Genomic DNA, 16,166 nt, shown 5'->3' with positions numbered 1-16,166 from the left:
GTATTTTATTTGATCAGTTTATTTTAAAGCTTAATGAACAAATGATTATAAGCATAAAATGTAGGTTATGTGCTGGCATTTGGGTATTTACGAATTGGCTAACTTTTATGGCAAGATTTTCAGACTCTTCATCAGAGGAATACTGTGGTTCTAGTAAGTGCACCTGCATTGCAGCTAGGTAGTTAACAAAGTGTCTTGAAACCTTTTAGTTAAGATGAGGAAATAGCCAGGCGTGGTGGCTCACACCTATAATCTTAGCACTTTGGGAGGCTGAGGCGGGCGGATCGCTTAAGGTCAGGAGTTTGAGACCATCCTGACCAACATGGTCAAACCCCATCTCTACTAAAAATACAAAAATTAGCCACGCATGGTGGCGGGTGCCTGTAGTCCCAGCTACTTGAGAGGCCGAGACAGGAGAATTGCTTGAAATCAGGAGGCGGAGGTTGCAGTGAGCCGCGATCGTGCCACTGCAGCACTCCAGCCTGGCGACAGAGCGAGACTCCATCTCAAAAAAAAAAAAAAAGAAATAGTGAATTGAGATGATTTGATTGAGTGGATTCACAACTAATTAACTGGTCACAGATTCAACTGTTGAATAATTTTGTAAAAGAGGCCGGGTTTATGAATTGAGGTCAGTTTGAAAACAAAAAATGATGTCAACATTTTGTTTCTTACTTTGTGTGCTCTTTTCAACATATAGATGACAAACTTTGACATGATGTTTAGAAAACTTGTGAGTAAAAGGATAGGCGATACGAATATTTCTAAAATTCAAAATCAGAAGCTTTTAGGTTCATAAATCATATATTTTGAAAAATGAGCATGTTTGGAAAGAATTATATATACATGGTTTAAAATTCTGGCGGCTCTTAAGAATATGCTATGAAGACTCCTTTCTGTTCCCTAGTTATTTACTTTCTCCACCCCCAAAGAAACTAATGTTATTGCTTTCTTGTGTGTTCTTCAGGAAATGTTTTATGCATCTCCAAGTAAACACACATATATCCCCTGTCTTTAAAAGAAGGAGGAAAACATTTGAACATTGCATTTACTTTATTTCCATTAACTGTATCTTGGAGATGTTTCCATGTCTGTATATATAAAGGGCATTCTCATTAGTTTGGATGCTTGCATATTATTCCATTGTATGGATGTACTGTAGTTTTGGAGTTTTTAAAACCAGGGTCCTAAAACCAGGACATTAGCTTGCTTTTACTTTTTTTTTTAATGCTACTTCAAGTAATTTAGCAATGATTAACTTGTGCCATGAATTCCTGAAAGAATTGCAGTATCAAAGTATATCTGTGCATTTATAATTTTTAGAGCTGTTGCCAAATATCTAACCCTAAAGAGGTTGTATCAAATTACATTTCCACCACCAATTAAGAAAGTGGTGATAGAATTAAAAGCCGATGCTCTAGTCACCCATATAGTTACTTTTGGCATGTTTCTAGTAAGCGGGCATTGCCTATGACTGGACGTTTTCAGTGATGGACATTCATTACTTTTCAAGATAGCCCAGTGCATCTTTAGGTGGTTTGGCTCTTGGTACTTCCTTATATAGAATAAAAATATTCTTCAAGCCTTCTACCTGTTGGTCTTGTTTCTTCTTTTGATGATTTCTTTTATAAAATAATTTTAATATTTGAAGGCAGCTGTCACGTCTTCCCTTCGCCATTCTATTCATCATGCTTTTTTTTTTTATAGGTTATTGCATTAGGATCTCTTTAATTTCCTGGTTGTCCCATTTATTCTAGTGCTATCCCCTATTATCCATACTCTGAAAATGTGTTATCTACAATGTGGCGTTTCCAAGTGTCATTTCACCTGTACTTTTTAAAGTAGGGTGTCATATCTACTCAAATAGGACAACATCTGCTGTTGTCCTATTTATGCAGGGTAGAAAAGTAATGTAATTAAATTTTCCATTTCTCTGAATGTAACATGAATGTGCTTTTAGTAGAAACTAATTTCTCAGAGCTGCTCTGTGTATGCTTTTTTTTTTTTCTTTTTTTGGAGATAGGGTCTCACTCTGTCGCCCAAGCTGGAGCACAGTGGCATGATCATGGCTCACTGCAGCCTTGACCTCCTGGATTTAAGTGATCCTCCTGCCTCAGCCTCCTGAGTAGCTGGGACCACAGGTGTGTGCCACCACGCCTGGCTAATTAAAAAAAACTTTTTTTAGAGATAGGGTCTCACCGTGTTGTTCAGGCTGGTCTTGAACTCTGGGCTCAAGTGATCCCCCCACCTTGGCCTCCCAAAGTGCTGGGATTACAGGTGTGAGCCAACATGTCTGGCCCCTCTTTTTTTTTTTTTTTTTTTTTGCGATGGAGTCTCGCTCTTTCACCCAGGCTGGAGTGCAATGGCACAGTCTCGGCGCGCTACGACCTCTGCCTCCCAGGTTCAAGCTATCCTTGTGCCTCAGCCTCCCGTGTAGCTGGAATTAACAGGTGTGTGCCACTACGCCTGGCTCTTTGTTTTTTTTTTATTATTTTTAGTAGAGACTGGGTTTCACCATGTTGGCCAGGCTGGTCTCGAACTCCTGACCTCAAGTGATCAGCCCACCTTGGCCTCCCAGAGTGTTGGGATTATAGGTGTGAGCCACCACGCCTGTACCTGGCCTATTTTTCATAGGTTATATAAATTCCTTGGTTCCCAGTTTTTGCAGTCTTTTCCAATTCAGTTTAATTAATGGTTAACTGTTTATTCATTATCAAAAAAAGTACAGTGTAATAGATAAGACCATGTTACTATTAGAAGTATGGGTATCATCAAATTAAGATTTTTGATTCTAAAATTATTAGGTTCCAAGACCAAAGATTAAATTAATAAAAGGTGAAGCTAGACAAAATCTGCTGGAAATGATGGCCTGTGACCGACTGAGCCAATCAGGTAATAGTAATATTAAACTAATTTAATTTAAAAAGAAAAAGGAATTTCTGTTAAGGCATATCTTATGATAAAATCTTCATCTGTCCAGGAGATAATTTGTCAAAATTATTTCTTTTCACTGTATCAGTTAAGAGCAATAGGTATGGAAGAGATGCGAAGAAATAGCACATTCTTTAAAAAAATGAATATTTGATATTGTTTGTTCCTATGTGGAGAGGATTTCTTAACTCTTTCTTCATCTGGCTGCTAGAGCCTCTAGCCTGAATATTTAGTCACTTCCTGAACTAAGTATAATTATTGATTTGCTAACCATTTAACACCAGCTGATTCTAAAAACACTGCTGTGGGGATATAAAGATGAAGAAGATACGGATCTGTCTTAAAGAGCTGAGAGCATAGTGAGGAAGATAGAAGATATATACTTACCTTATATTAGGCTCTCGGAATTTGTGGATTTTTTCCCCCATTTTTGGCTTGGGATGAATGCTAAAGGTCTGTTGCATATTACCTGTGATTTTGCTAAGATACAAACTTTAAGATAGTTAGATGGCCATTGAATCAAGCAGTGAACTGAAGAAACATAATGCTTTCTATAAGGAGCAGTTTTGATATAAAATTGGATGAATTTTGTAAAGAGCAAGATGTAATATTAAATCAAGGTTATTACAAGCTTTGGTATATAGTTAGGCTGTTGGCCAGAGCTCACATTGCTCTTTTACTCCATAGCCCACTTTTTTTGTGGGAGTTAGGCTTTCAGTCCTTAAAGTGACTTTCTACTTTCTCCCTTTTCTCTTTTCCTTCTACCCTTGCAGGGCTCTCATAAGTGCCTTTGCATGGTGTCACAGTTAGATGAAAATTGCCTGTATTTTTTTTTATGTCTTTGATCTGGGCATCCCGAGGGTGCCTCTGTAAGTGTGCTGAGACACAACTGTGTAGTGGTAACCAAACCTAATTGCCCAGCAGAATTAACTCGAAGGAGGGTTTTTTTAAAAAGTTCAATTGAAATATAATTCATGTACCATACGCTTCACCCATTTAAAGTGTACACTTCAGTGGCTTTTACTGTGTTCGTAGAGTATTACCACTGTCACCACAGTCAGTTTTACAAGATTTTCATCACTCCATGAGGGATTCCTTACCTATTAGCAGTTACTCCCCATTTTACCCAAACCTCTCAGCCTTGGCAACCGCTCATCTGTCTCTGTAGGTTTGCCTCTTCTGAACATTTCACATAAATGGAATCATATAGTATGTGGTCTTTTGTGACGGGCTTCTTTCATTTAGCAAGGTTTTCAAGGTTCGTCTGTGTTATAGCATGTATCAGTACTTTATCCGAGACTATGATTTTTTGATTGCTTAATGTAAACCTATGGAATAAAAATCTCTGGGAACGAGGCCTGGAAATAATTCTTTTTTTTTTTTTCCTGAGACAGTCTTACTCTGTCACCCAGGCTGGAGTGCAGTGGCGTGATCTCGGCTCACTGCAAGCTCCGCCTCCCGGGTTCACGCCATTCTCCTCCCTCAGCCTCCCCAGTAGCTGGGACTACAGGCGCCCGCCACCAGGGCCGGCTAATTTTTTTTTTTTTTTTTTTTTTTTGTATTTTTAGTAGAGACAGAGTTTCACTGTGTTAGCCAGGATGGTCTTGATCTCCTGACCTCATTATCCACCCAGCTTGGCTTCCCAAACTGCTGGGATTACAGGCATGAGCCACCGTGCCCAGCCGGAAATAATTCTTAAAAGCTGTTTAAAGGAGGATTCTGATCAGCCAGGTTCAGAAATCAGTGTATCAGATCAGAGAATAAGAGCTTGTCCCGGTTCTCCTATGGCCACTTAAATCCAGACCTTTTCATCTAAAATGCAAATATGTTTGGCATTTTTCATACACATTCCTGTCTTTTTTACCCCTTCTGCTGTCTTATGTAGATACTGAGAATATTAAACCTGTACTCTTTTCATTTGCTACATAAGCACCCGTTTTGTTGTCCAGCTGTATTTTTTGGGTTGGAGGGTTAGGTCTGCAATAATCATGTTATTTCCCCTTTGGGTATACAAATGAGACAACGTGAGCAAATACAATCTGTATTTTTAAAGTGATGGAAATAACTTAAATTTTTTTTTCAGGGCATATGTTGCTAAACTTAAGTCGTGGCAAGCAAGATTTTTTAAAAGAGATTGTTGAAACTTTTGCCAACAAAAGCGGGCAGTCTGTGTTATATGATGCTCTGTTTTCTAGTCAGTCACCTAAGGATACATCTTTTCTTGGTAGCGATGATATTGGAAACATTGATGTACAAGAACCAGAGCTTGAAGATTTGGCTAGATACGATATTGGTAAGTTATATGTTTCAGAGGAAATGGTCTCCGTCTTAATTCTTATAAATTGCCCATAATCTTATTACCCAGAAATAACGACTTAATATTTTCCTGTATTCCTTTTGTGTGTGGGTTGGGCTGGGGGGAGTTTGAATGTGGTGCTGTGGGGGTGGCATGTATTTTTTGTTGTTGTTGTTGTTTTTGAGACCAAGTTTTGCTCTTGTCGCCCATGCTGGAGTGCGGTGGTGCGATCTCGGCTCACTGTAACCTCTGCCTCCCGGGTTCAAGTAATTCTACTGCCTCAGTCTCCCAAGTAGCGGGATTACAAATGCCCACCACCACGCCCGGCTAATTTTTTGTATTTTTAGTAGAGACGGGGTTTCATCATGTTGGTCAGGCTGGTCTCAAACTCCTGACCTCAGGTGATCCACCTGCCTTGGCCTCCCAAAGTGCTGGGATTACAGGAGTGAGCCACCACGACCAGCCTTGTTGTATTTTGAGACAGGGTCTCACTGTGTCACCTGGGCTGGAGTGTAGTGGCGTGATCGTAGGTCACTGCTGCCTTGAACTTCTGGGCTCAAGGGATTCTCTTGCCTCAGCCTCCTGAGTAGCTGGTACCATAGGCACATGCCACTTGGCCCAGATAATTTTTTTTTTTTAATTGGTAGAGACAGGGTCTCCCTTTGTTGCCCAGGCTAGTCTCCAACTCCTAGGCTCAAGTGATCCTCCTGCCTAAGCCCCCCAAAGTGTTGGGATTAGGCCTGGCACAGTGGCTCATATCTGTAATCCCAGCACTTTGGGAGGCCGAGGCGGGCAGATCCCCTGAGATCAGGAGTTCGAGACCATCCTGGCCAACATGGTGAAACCCCATCTCTACTAAAAATACAAAAATTATCCGGGGGTGGTGGCATGTGCCTGTAGTCCCTACTCAGGAGGCTGAGGCAGGAGAATCACTCCAACCCGGGAGGTGGAGGTTGCAGTGAGCCAAGATCACACTGCTGCACTACAGCCTGGGCGACAGAACGAGACTTCGTCTCAAAAACAAAAGTGTTGGAATTATAGGCATGAGCCACTGCATCTGGCCATATTTTTCATCTAAATGGTTGTTTATGTATGATTTATCTTGCTTCCTTCATGAATTCTCTCCCATAGTCTCTGTATTAAAACTATAAATATCACTTTTATTGGCAATATAATCTTTTTTATGAAGTAGTCATAATTTTCTTGCTACTTTCTGTTATTGGGCATCCAAGTTTTCTCAACTTTTCCACTGTTAATAATCATACTCTGATAAAAACTTCAACAAAAAGTGTCTTCATTGCAAGTTATTTCCATAGAGATACCTAAAAACAGAACTACTGAGACAAAGGACATGAACATCTTTAAGTCTTGCAAATTGCCAAAATGACGGAAAGATTATACCTCTTCATGCTTCCAGAAGCGCATAACCTTTTCTTTTCTTTTCTTTTTTTTGAGACAGAGTCTCGCTCTGTCACCCAGGCTGGAGTGCAGTGGCGCAATCTCGGCTCACTGCAACTTCTGCCTGCCAGGTTCAAGCAATTGTCTTGCCTCAGCCTCCCAAGTAGCTGGGACTATAGGCACGTGACACCGTGCTCGGCTAATTTTTTGTATTTTTAGTAGAGACGGAGTTTCACCATGCTGGCCAGGCTGGTCTCGAACTCCTGACTGCACATAACCTTTTCAATATTGACTTTCTTGTAGAAAAACAGATTTCTTTACTGTACCAATGGATTAATGTAGTGGTGTTCCATTGCTTTAATGACTTAAAGGAAAACCCATTGTTTTGGGGTTTCTTATTAGGTTAGGTGTTCTTTATTTGGCTTTTGTCAGTTGATTTTGGTTTATTGAGTTCTAGTCAGTGTCATTTTTTAAGATGGACTTAAACATTCTTCATCACTACTATTTTTATTAAAATTTCTAGAAATAATCAAGTGAGAATGCATTTAATAAGAACATGAGATTTTGCCTAACATAGAATTCCCTCCAGCTTTGATATAGAAAAGCAGTTATATAATTAAGATATATATATAATGTGAATTGTTTATGTTGGCAAAACTAATGGCACAAAGAAAAATTTCAAACCCTTAAGCCAATTTTTAAATTTTATTTCAGGTGCTATTCGAGCACATAATGGTAGTCTTCAGCACCTTACTTGGCTTGGCTTACAGTGGAATTCATTGCCTGCTTTACCTGGAATCCGAAAATGGCTAAAACAGCTTTTCCATCATTTGCCCCATGAAACCTCAAGGCTTGAAACAAATGCGCCTGAATCAATATGTATTTTAGATCTTGAAGTAAGCAAAGATTTTAACAAATTAAATATTCTGAATTTTGTTTAATTTTTTTTTCTAACTTAACTTTTCCTTAAATAAAACAGGTATTTCTCCTTGGAGTAGTATATACCAGCCACTTAGAATTAAAGGAGAAATGTAATTCTGACCACAGCTCCTATCAGCCGTTATGCCTGCCCCTTCCTGTATGTAAACAGCTTTGTACAGAAAGACAAAAGTCTTGGTGGGATGCGGTTTGTACTCTGATTCACAGAAAAGCACTGTAAGTAGTAAAACAAAAATATTGCTTTCACTTCGTGCGTAGGTTTTACCAGGGATTTAATCCTCATGTGAAGATTTAATTTGTCATGTGACCCATTAACATATATGTATGTAAGCGCTGAACTGTGTATTTAGAAAGCAATTTTAGTATATTGAACTATTTTTTTAGACCTGGAAACTCAGCAGAATTGAGACTTGTAGTTCAGCATGAAATAAACACTCTAAGAGCCCAGGAAAAACATGGCCTTCAACCTGCTCTGCTTGTACATTGGGCAAAATGCCTTCAGAAAATGGTGAGTCTTAAAGTATAAGCATTTTTAAAGAACATTACCTTAATTTTTTAAAATCATGCACTTTTTATTGAAAGTTTTTTTGTTCTGAAAACAGCAGCTTGGTCATATTATGACAGATGTGTTTTTTATTGCTGCAAAATAGTTAATGTAGTTAAATATAAGCACTTAGAGGAGCAATGCCTGGCACACAGTGAATGTTACATATTAGCTGAGCTGTTACTGTTATTCCTTAATAATTAAGTTCTGATAATTATTCAGCCTGAAAATTAAAAACAAATTAGCACAAGGCTTTGTAGATAAGACCATTATAGATCTTTCTAAATATTTAAGGTTTGTTTTGTGTCACCATTAGGTGTAGATGGTCAGCCTTTTGAACAAACTGACACTACAGAAGAGGCAGGTTTCAGCTATCTAAAAATGGCAACTGTTAAAAAGTAGTTGGGATTGCTACATTAGGGTGGTATCATTAGAAGTGTTTAAAAGTTGAGTGTAGAGGCCGGGTGCGGTGGCTCACATCTGTAATCCCAGCACGTTAGGAGGCCGAGGCGGGCAGATCACAAGATCAGGAGATCGAGATCATTCCTGGCTAACACGGTGAAACCCCGTCTCTACTAAAAATACAAAAAAAAAAACTCTACTAAAACTACAAAATTAGCCAGACATGGTGGCAGGTGCCTGTAATCCCAGCTACTTGGGAAGCTGAGGCAGGAGAATTGCTTGAACCTGCACGGCAGAGGTTGCAGTGAGTTCACTGGTATTAAGGTGGTTTAGTTATTACAGTATTTGGAAGTTGAACAAATGACTATTGAGGTACCATTTGGTTTTGACTTGAAATTTTAGTCAGTTCTTACAACTTGTAAATGAACTTTAGATCTAATCATGCGTGTTCCTTAAAGTTGTGTGCTTTTAACTTTCTTTTTTAGGGCAGCGGTCTTAATTCTTTTTATGATCAACGACAATACATAGGGAGAAGTGTTCATTATTGGAAGAAAGTTTTGCCATTGTTGAAGATAATAAAGAAGAACAGTATTCCTGAACCTATTGATCCTCTGTTTAAACATTTTCATAGTGTAGACATTCAGGTAACAGAGTTCCTTTATGAATTTATTGGAGATGGGAATTTCCAGTTTATAAACAAAGACGTGGAGCTATAAACTGCTTAAATTAATTGCCTTGTTATTTAACGGTAATCTTGTTTTCTAAATTCACTAGCTCTCACAGATAAGATATGACAGAGAAGAGTAATGAGATGTTTGTCTCTTAAGATCATATAAAATCTTTGGAAAATCATTTGGGTTTTATATTCTGAGTATAAACAATTTGACTAAAAACTATTCTGTGCGTTTAGGCATCAGAAATTGTTGAATATGAAGAAGACGCACACATAACTTTTGCTATATTGGATGCAATACATGGAAATATAGAAGATGCTGTGACTGCTTTTGAATCTATACAAAGTGTTGTTTCTTATTGGAATCTTGCACTGGTAAGTAGATGCGGTACTTGAGCTAAAAGTTTTATTTATTTATTTATTATTTCTTTTAAAAGACGGGGTTTCTCTGTTGGCCAGGCTAGAGTGCAGTGGCACAATCTTGGCTCACTGCAACCTCTGCTTCCCAGGCTCAAGCGATTCTTGTGCCTCAGCTCCTGAGTAGCTGGGATTACAGGCATGAGCTACCATGCGTGGCCAAGCTGAAAGTTTTTTGTTTTAAAAAGCTAATGATGTCATAAAAGCACTGTTTGTATAGATTTTTCACAGGAAGGCAGAAGACATTGAAAATGATGCCATTTTTCCTGAAGAACGAGAAGAATGCAAAAATTATCTGAGAAAGACCAGGGACTACCTAATAAAGATTATAGATGACAGTGATTCAAATCTTTCAGTGGTCAAGAAAGTAAGTAGCAGGTTGTTGTATGTACGTTCTTACTGATAACCCACTGGTCAATGTTTTTGCGTTGGTCTTATATTTTGGTAATTTCAAAAATACTCAGTAATATGTTGCTATTAATGCACAGAAGGGATGTGTGTATCTAAATGCTTATATTTGCTTGCTTTGTCTTAGGTTTGGTGTGTCTTTTTAAACTTGGGAATCTAGGTATATGCTCTTAAAAAGTACTTCTTGGGGAATTAGAAAAGATTTCTAAGATAAGACATTGATTTTGTTATCTTAGCAGTGTAATCAAAACAAATATTATAACCTCAGGACTAATTCTTAATGAACTTTGCTGAAATCGAAAGTTGTTGCTGACAACTTAAGAGCATTTCTTCTCATCCTCATCAGCCATTATGAACGCCCTTGTTTTCTTGCTGTCAGCTGTTTGAGATTGTCATGATGATGTTAAATTATGTTCAGTCTTCTGAGTGTTTTGTTGATTAATTTGTGTTACTACTCTTTTATTAGGATTTATGTTGTCTGGTGTATTGTAGCATCTGTATTTCTGTCACCATTGAAAATCAGTTAGAAAACATCAGTAACTTATTTTGTTCACTTGGAAAAGCTTTCCAAGTTAACATTCCTCTACAATTATCATGGTTAACAGAAGTAATAGAAAGAGCATGGACTTTAGAATCAGAAGATGTTAGATTGTACAACACTTTTCTGTGTTCATGAAGAAAAAAATAGAATAAAGACAAAAAAATAAAAATAATAATACAAAACAGCAGAAAAACAAAGAAAAAAGATAATTAAAAAACACTTTCACGTGTATTATTATTTAAAGTGTAAAGTGCTTATTAAAATGACAAAAATGTAAATAAGATAAAATATATCATTTTAGAGTTTTTACTTTTGGAATTTTTTGCAAATGAAAGCCCTTAATTAATGTCTTTTATTTTTAGTTGCCTGTGCCCCTGGAGTCTGTAAAAGAGATGCTGAAGTCAGTCCTGCAGGAACTCGAAGTCTATAGTGAAGGAGGTCCTCTCTATACAAATGGTTCTTTGCGAAATGCAGATTCAGAAAGAAAACATTCTACACCGTCTCCTACCAGATATTCACTATCACCAAGTAAAAGTTACAAGGTAAACAGGAAAGAATGGAATCGTTTCATTGTGAAATTGTTTCTAAGTGTTTTAAATGCTCTTTTGTTATTTTTATTTTTTTTTAGTATTCTCCCGAAACACCACCTCGATGGGCAGAAGATCAGATTTCTTTACTGAAAATGATTTGCCAAGAAGTAAAGGCCATTAAGGTAAGTCACTTAATTTCTCTAGCTGTACTTTTTATTCCAAGATTCCTTCCCTGGCCACTCTCTCACTTTTTTTCTGAAGCTGGTCAGAATGTCCCCTTGCCATCCAAATAGTATGGCAAGCGGACATTTTGGTCTTTTTTTTTTTTTTTTTTTTTAAGGCAGGGTCTTGTTGTGCAGGCTGGAGTACAGTGGTATGATCACAGCTTACTGCGGCTTCGACCTCCTAGCTCAAGAGAGCCTCTTGGCTCAGCCTGCCACGAAGCCAGGACTACAGACAGTCACATGCCACCAGGCCCAGCTAATTGTTGTATTTTTTGTAGAGATGGGATTTTTCCATGTTGCCCAGGGTGGCCTTGAACTCCTGGCTCAAACAATCCTCCTGCTTCAGCCTCCCAAAGTGCTGGGATTGCAGGTGTGAGCCACTGTGCCCAGCCTACATACCTTGGTCTTGACCCTTTACCATATTTTGTTTTGTTTTGTTTTGAGATGGAGTCTCACTCTGTTGCCCAGTCTGGAGTGCAATGGTGCGATCTTGGCTCACTGCAACCTCCACCTCCCAGGTTCAAGCGACTCTCCTGCCTCAGCCTCCCGAGTAGCTGGGATTACAGGCACCCACCACCAGGCCCAGCTAATTTTTGTATTTTTGGTAGACACAGAGTTTCACCATGTTGGCCAGGCTGGTTTTGAACTTCTGACCTCAGGCGATCTGCCCGCCTTGGCCTCCCAAAGTGCTGGGATTACAGGTGTAAACCACCGCACCCAGCCCTTTACTATATTTTTGAAAGTACTTTATGTGTCTCTCTCCTCATCTTCCACAAAATTTGAGACCTTCAAAGGTAGAAACTGTTTTATTTAAAATATAAGAGTTCCTGACACAGAGAAGGTTCCCAAGTGATTGAACTGCTACAATGTACTAATCATACTCTGGTCTATGAGTTCATTCCCAGATTAGCTGTGGATTACATGTGTTCAAATGTATAGCTAGGAATTGAAAAGTGGTCTGAGCTTCAAAAAGTCTTACTATATTTTAATACTTCCATATGAATTTGACTTAATTATGTAAGGAAATAGTTATGTATATATATCTTATTTTAACAATAGGGTTCAAAGGAGCTTGACTTTTTTGGAATTGGAAATAAAAGTAGGTTCTTTCATGTTTATCACGCAAGAACTAAATTATACTGCTAAAGTTACATCAAGGATATGCTGATGTGTGGCGATTATTACAGTGTGATCAGCAGTATTTGCAAATTAAGAGAATACTATTTGGTGGGGAAGACATTTTTGAATTTGCACAAAAATCTTGAATGTTAATTCTGTGTAGTCATGGCCTATGACAATTACATACAATTTTGACTTAACATACAGGTTTCAGGCTCCCAACATTGTATTCTGTGGAAGCATAGTGGAGCACTAGTCCATGAGCTTGAAAAGCTTGGTACTAGTACTGACTCTGCCATTAATTAATGATCTTGGGCCAGTCACTTCCTTTGTGACTGTTTGGCTTCTTATCTTTAAAATGAGAGAATTATTGAAGCCAATTCTCATCACACTGAATGTTAAAAATTACAGTTACAGCAGTGATTGCAAATTCAAAGCTCTGGTGTGGATACCAGCAGTGACCATAAAGTTTTCTAGGTGATTCCACTAGTTTCTTATTTCTTGGATGTGTATGTGTAGCATCTGGACTAGGCACTGTAGATGGATGAATGGGGGAAATTTTATTTAGCTTGAAAATTGAGATAGTTTTGGACCTCATGGTTAGGTCTTTCTGGGAAATTTTTATTTGAAACACTTGTAGAAAAAGAAAGCAGACATGCTAGATCTGTCCCTGACCTCGCTTGTTAGAACTGATCGGATTCCTGGGCTGATACAGAGAAGTTTGAAACTTTTCAAAATTTACCTGTTTTCTGATACCACTACAATTTCTTTGGAAAAAGAATTTCCTGTTAAGTGTCTGTTTTGTAAGGGGACATTTTGTAGGTTCTAGGGTTGGGTATGGTGCTGTCATTTAGTTTTCTTCAGCGGAGATCAGGTAGCCACATAGCTACACTAGACGGCATTGTATCTATCTGCCATCTTGTCAAGGCAGCAGAGTTGTGTAAGAAAACATTTTTGGAGTCAGATGTGGTTCAAATTCCAGCTGTTATTCCCTGCATCCCTTTTTCTCATTTTAAGATAGGAGCTAATATTGTTTACCTAACAGTGTAGATAGTATAAAAATTAAGAGTTTAAGTGCATTGGATGTATTATTATATACATAATAAATTATCTGCAGCTACTGCTTTTTTCCCTTTCCTGGTGGAGCATTTGAACATCACCTGGAGAATTAGTTGTATTTTGTTTCAGCATGGGGTTAAGTGAAAAGCTAATTTGGGGAGGTGATTTGGAATGTCAGGTATTCCAGATTGCAGTGTAGAAAGAACACACTGAAAGGATGGTCAGTGTAATGTTAGAGGACTGTGAAAGTTGGGGAAAGAAGTTTAGTTTGTAGGTACTTGTTTCTTTGAGCAGGGAATTGTCTTGGCTGGAGGTGAATGTCAGAAAGGTTAATGTAGGCAAGTGTAGAATGGAAATGAAGGTGTGATCATTTAGGAGGTTATTTGTTTAGGTGAGAGAGTTAATGAATTAGGTTTTGTATTAACGAATGAAAATGGGAGCAGATAAATTTTTAACAAATTAAGAATCATATTTTAAAATCAGCACCAGGTACCTAGAACTCATTGGCAAATAGAAACTTTCAAAAGATGTAATCAGGTCCAGGCGTGGTGGGTCACACCTATAATCCCAGCACTTTGGGAGGCTGAGGTGGTGGATCACTTGAGGTCAGGAGTTCAAGACTAGCCTGGCAAACATGGTGAAACCCCATCTCTACTATTATACAAAAAATTAGCCGGGCGTGCTGGCTGATGCCTGTAATCCCAGCTACTCGGGAGGCTGAGGTGGGAGAATTACTTGAGCCCAGGAGGTGGAGGTTGTGGTGAGCCAAGATTGTGCCATTGCACTCCAGCCTGGATGACAGATCGAGACACCATCTCAAAAAAGAAAAAAAGAAAAAATCAGTTATTTAAATTTAAAAGAGTAAGTTTCCCCAGCACTGTTTCTGGCATGATATAATTAAATGATTAAAATTATTTGATTTTTTTTTTCTTCCAATAGAAAGAAATGCAGGAGTTGAAACTAAATAGCAGTAAGTCAGCATCCCATCATCGTTGGCCCACAGAGAATTATGGACCAGACTCGGTGCCTGATGGATATCAGAGGTCACAGACATTTCATGGGGCTCCACTAACAGGTGAGCTGGCAAGTGGATAATCGCATATTTTAGTAAAACTACTTTACTTCCCTCTTTTAAGTAGATAACGTGTGAAATCACCTTGTTTATATATGTTTGTTAATATACATGTCAACGTCTGTTTATCTGTGACTTCAAAAGCTGTATTTGATGTTACGGAGATTTTTATAATCCCAAGCAGAAAAAACGAGCCGTATGTGATCACGTGTATATAAAGGCTTAAAGAACACTTAATCCACACCTCGGATGAGCTGAGATGAGATTATTCCTTAAATTGAAAAATGTTATTGAATAGAGTTATGCACTAAGAAATGCTTAATTAAGAACCTACACCTCTGGGGAATTATTTTGATGATAATGATGAGAGGCAGGACGTTATATAGGAAATCTTACTTAATTTGAAATATTATGGTTATATAAAGAAAGAAAAGGAGTTTGGACCTGAATCATACTGGGTTTTTAAGTTCTGCTCTATCACTTACTATAATAGCTGTGTAAGTTAACCTGTCTGAAATGTGGAGATAATACTTGCCTTACATAATTACTATGAGCATTTGTGTATGTGCAGGTGGGCGTGGGTGTGTATCAGACATTTATTAGAGTATAGAGTAAACAGTTAATGAACTAAGGTTACTAATAGTGTTTACTGTGGGTTGGCTATGTGCAAAAGTGCTTTGTGAATGTAATTTGATTTAATTACAGTAACTTAGAATGGCCGGTACCATTATTAATCCCTTTTTTATAAATAAGGAAATGGATAAAGAAAGGTTAGGTAACTTACTCATTATTATACAGCTAGTTATTGATAGAGCCGAGATTCACACTCCAGTGGTGTAACTCCAAAGCACTTGCCAGTATAATACATTGCTCCCAGGCAGCCAGAAATAACAAAATTGTTCCTTTTACGTACGACAGACTTCTGAAATGGTAGTAGTAGTGCCCTTTTTTTTCTCTCTTTTTAGCCCAGGAAAGATTTAGAAGAAAATGTAGTTTAGATGAGCACATTTGTGTGATGGTTCATATAGTTAAGGCAACCCCACTAACCTTTTGTGATAGTATCTTCTCAACACAAGCAAAATAACAGAAAATCTTTGTGAAGTCAAGCTTATTAAATGTCGTAAGTCATAGATAAGTATATGAAATGTCTAACGTTCAAACCTTGTTTTCTTGAAACCTTACACATCATATAGGTCCTTGTAAGAGGATAAACAAACCGGCTAGCCTTTCCTGGGGCTTTTTTAGTGATGTGTGCAGTCAGTTATTTGGTGCCTTGTGGGTCATGATTTCCATTTCTTCTGTGTACAGGCATAAAAGGTCTTCTGTTCTTATACAAGCATGTAAATCCAACATTCTCATTGTCTCATTTTATTCTTGCAATGACCCTGTGAAATGTGTAGAAGCAGCACATCCTCATTTTACAATTGAGAAACATGGAGACTCCAAATGGATTATTTACAGGTTCACAAAACAGCTTTGTGGCACTGAAAGGGCGAGAGCCAAGATCTCCTGATTTCTGTTCCTGTGTTCATAGATTCTTTTTCCTTAATAAAAGTAAACATATATCAAGATGGTCCTTGTTTTTTTAAAATAAGGTGATTAAAATTAAAGAT

General features: G+C 38.1%; 1 protein-coding gene across 7 annotated transcripts in view; it reads left to right on the top strand.

Annotated features, from left to right (window-relative positions):
- LOC129397126 (ranBP2-like and GRIP domain-containing protein 4) overlaps nt 1-16,166 on the top strand; it is a 68,898-nt gene that overhangs the window by 26,736 nt on the left and 25,996 nt on the right. For 4 of the 7 annotated variants that reach the window (XM_055107536.2, XM_055107538.2, XM_063594710.1 and 1 more), the window contains 11 exons: nt 2,805-2,892; nt 5,015-5,224; nt 7,340-7,521; nt 7,605-7,780; nt 7,949-8,072; nt 8,996-9,154; nt 9,421-9,558; nt 9,821-9,967; nt 10,912-11,091; nt 11,178-11,261; nt 14,421-14,556. In XM_055107536.2, the coding sequence (XP_054963511.1) occupies nt 2,805-2,892; nt 5,015-5,224; nt 7,340-7,521; nt 7,605-7,780; nt 7,949-8,072; nt 8,996-9,154; nt 9,421-9,558; nt 9,821-9,967; nt 10,912-11,091; nt 11,178-11,261; nt 14,421-14,556 (1,624 nt within the window). Of the gene's footprint in view, nt 1-286; nt 2,893-5,014; nt 5,225-7,339; nt 7,522-7,604; nt 7,781-7,948; nt 8,073-8,995; nt 9,155-9,420; nt 9,559-9,820; nt 9,968-10,911; nt 11,092-11,177; nt 11,262-14,420; nt 14,557-15,953; nt 16,082-16,166 lie in introns of those variants that run through there. The other 3 variants (XM_055107540.2, XM_055107539.2, XM_063594711.1) reach the window with 3 other exon arrangements.

Source organism: Pan paniscus, chromosome 12 (assembly GCF_029289425.2).
Source record: "Pan paniscus chromosome 12, NHGRI_mPanPan1-v2.0_pri, whole genome shotgun sequence".
NCBI classification, from domain to species: Eukaryota; Metazoa; Chordata; class Mammalia; order Primates; family Hominidae; genus Pan; species Pan paniscus.
The sequence above is the reverse complement of the archived record's forward strand: the minus strand, read 5'-3'. Positions and strand labels throughout refer to the sequence as shown.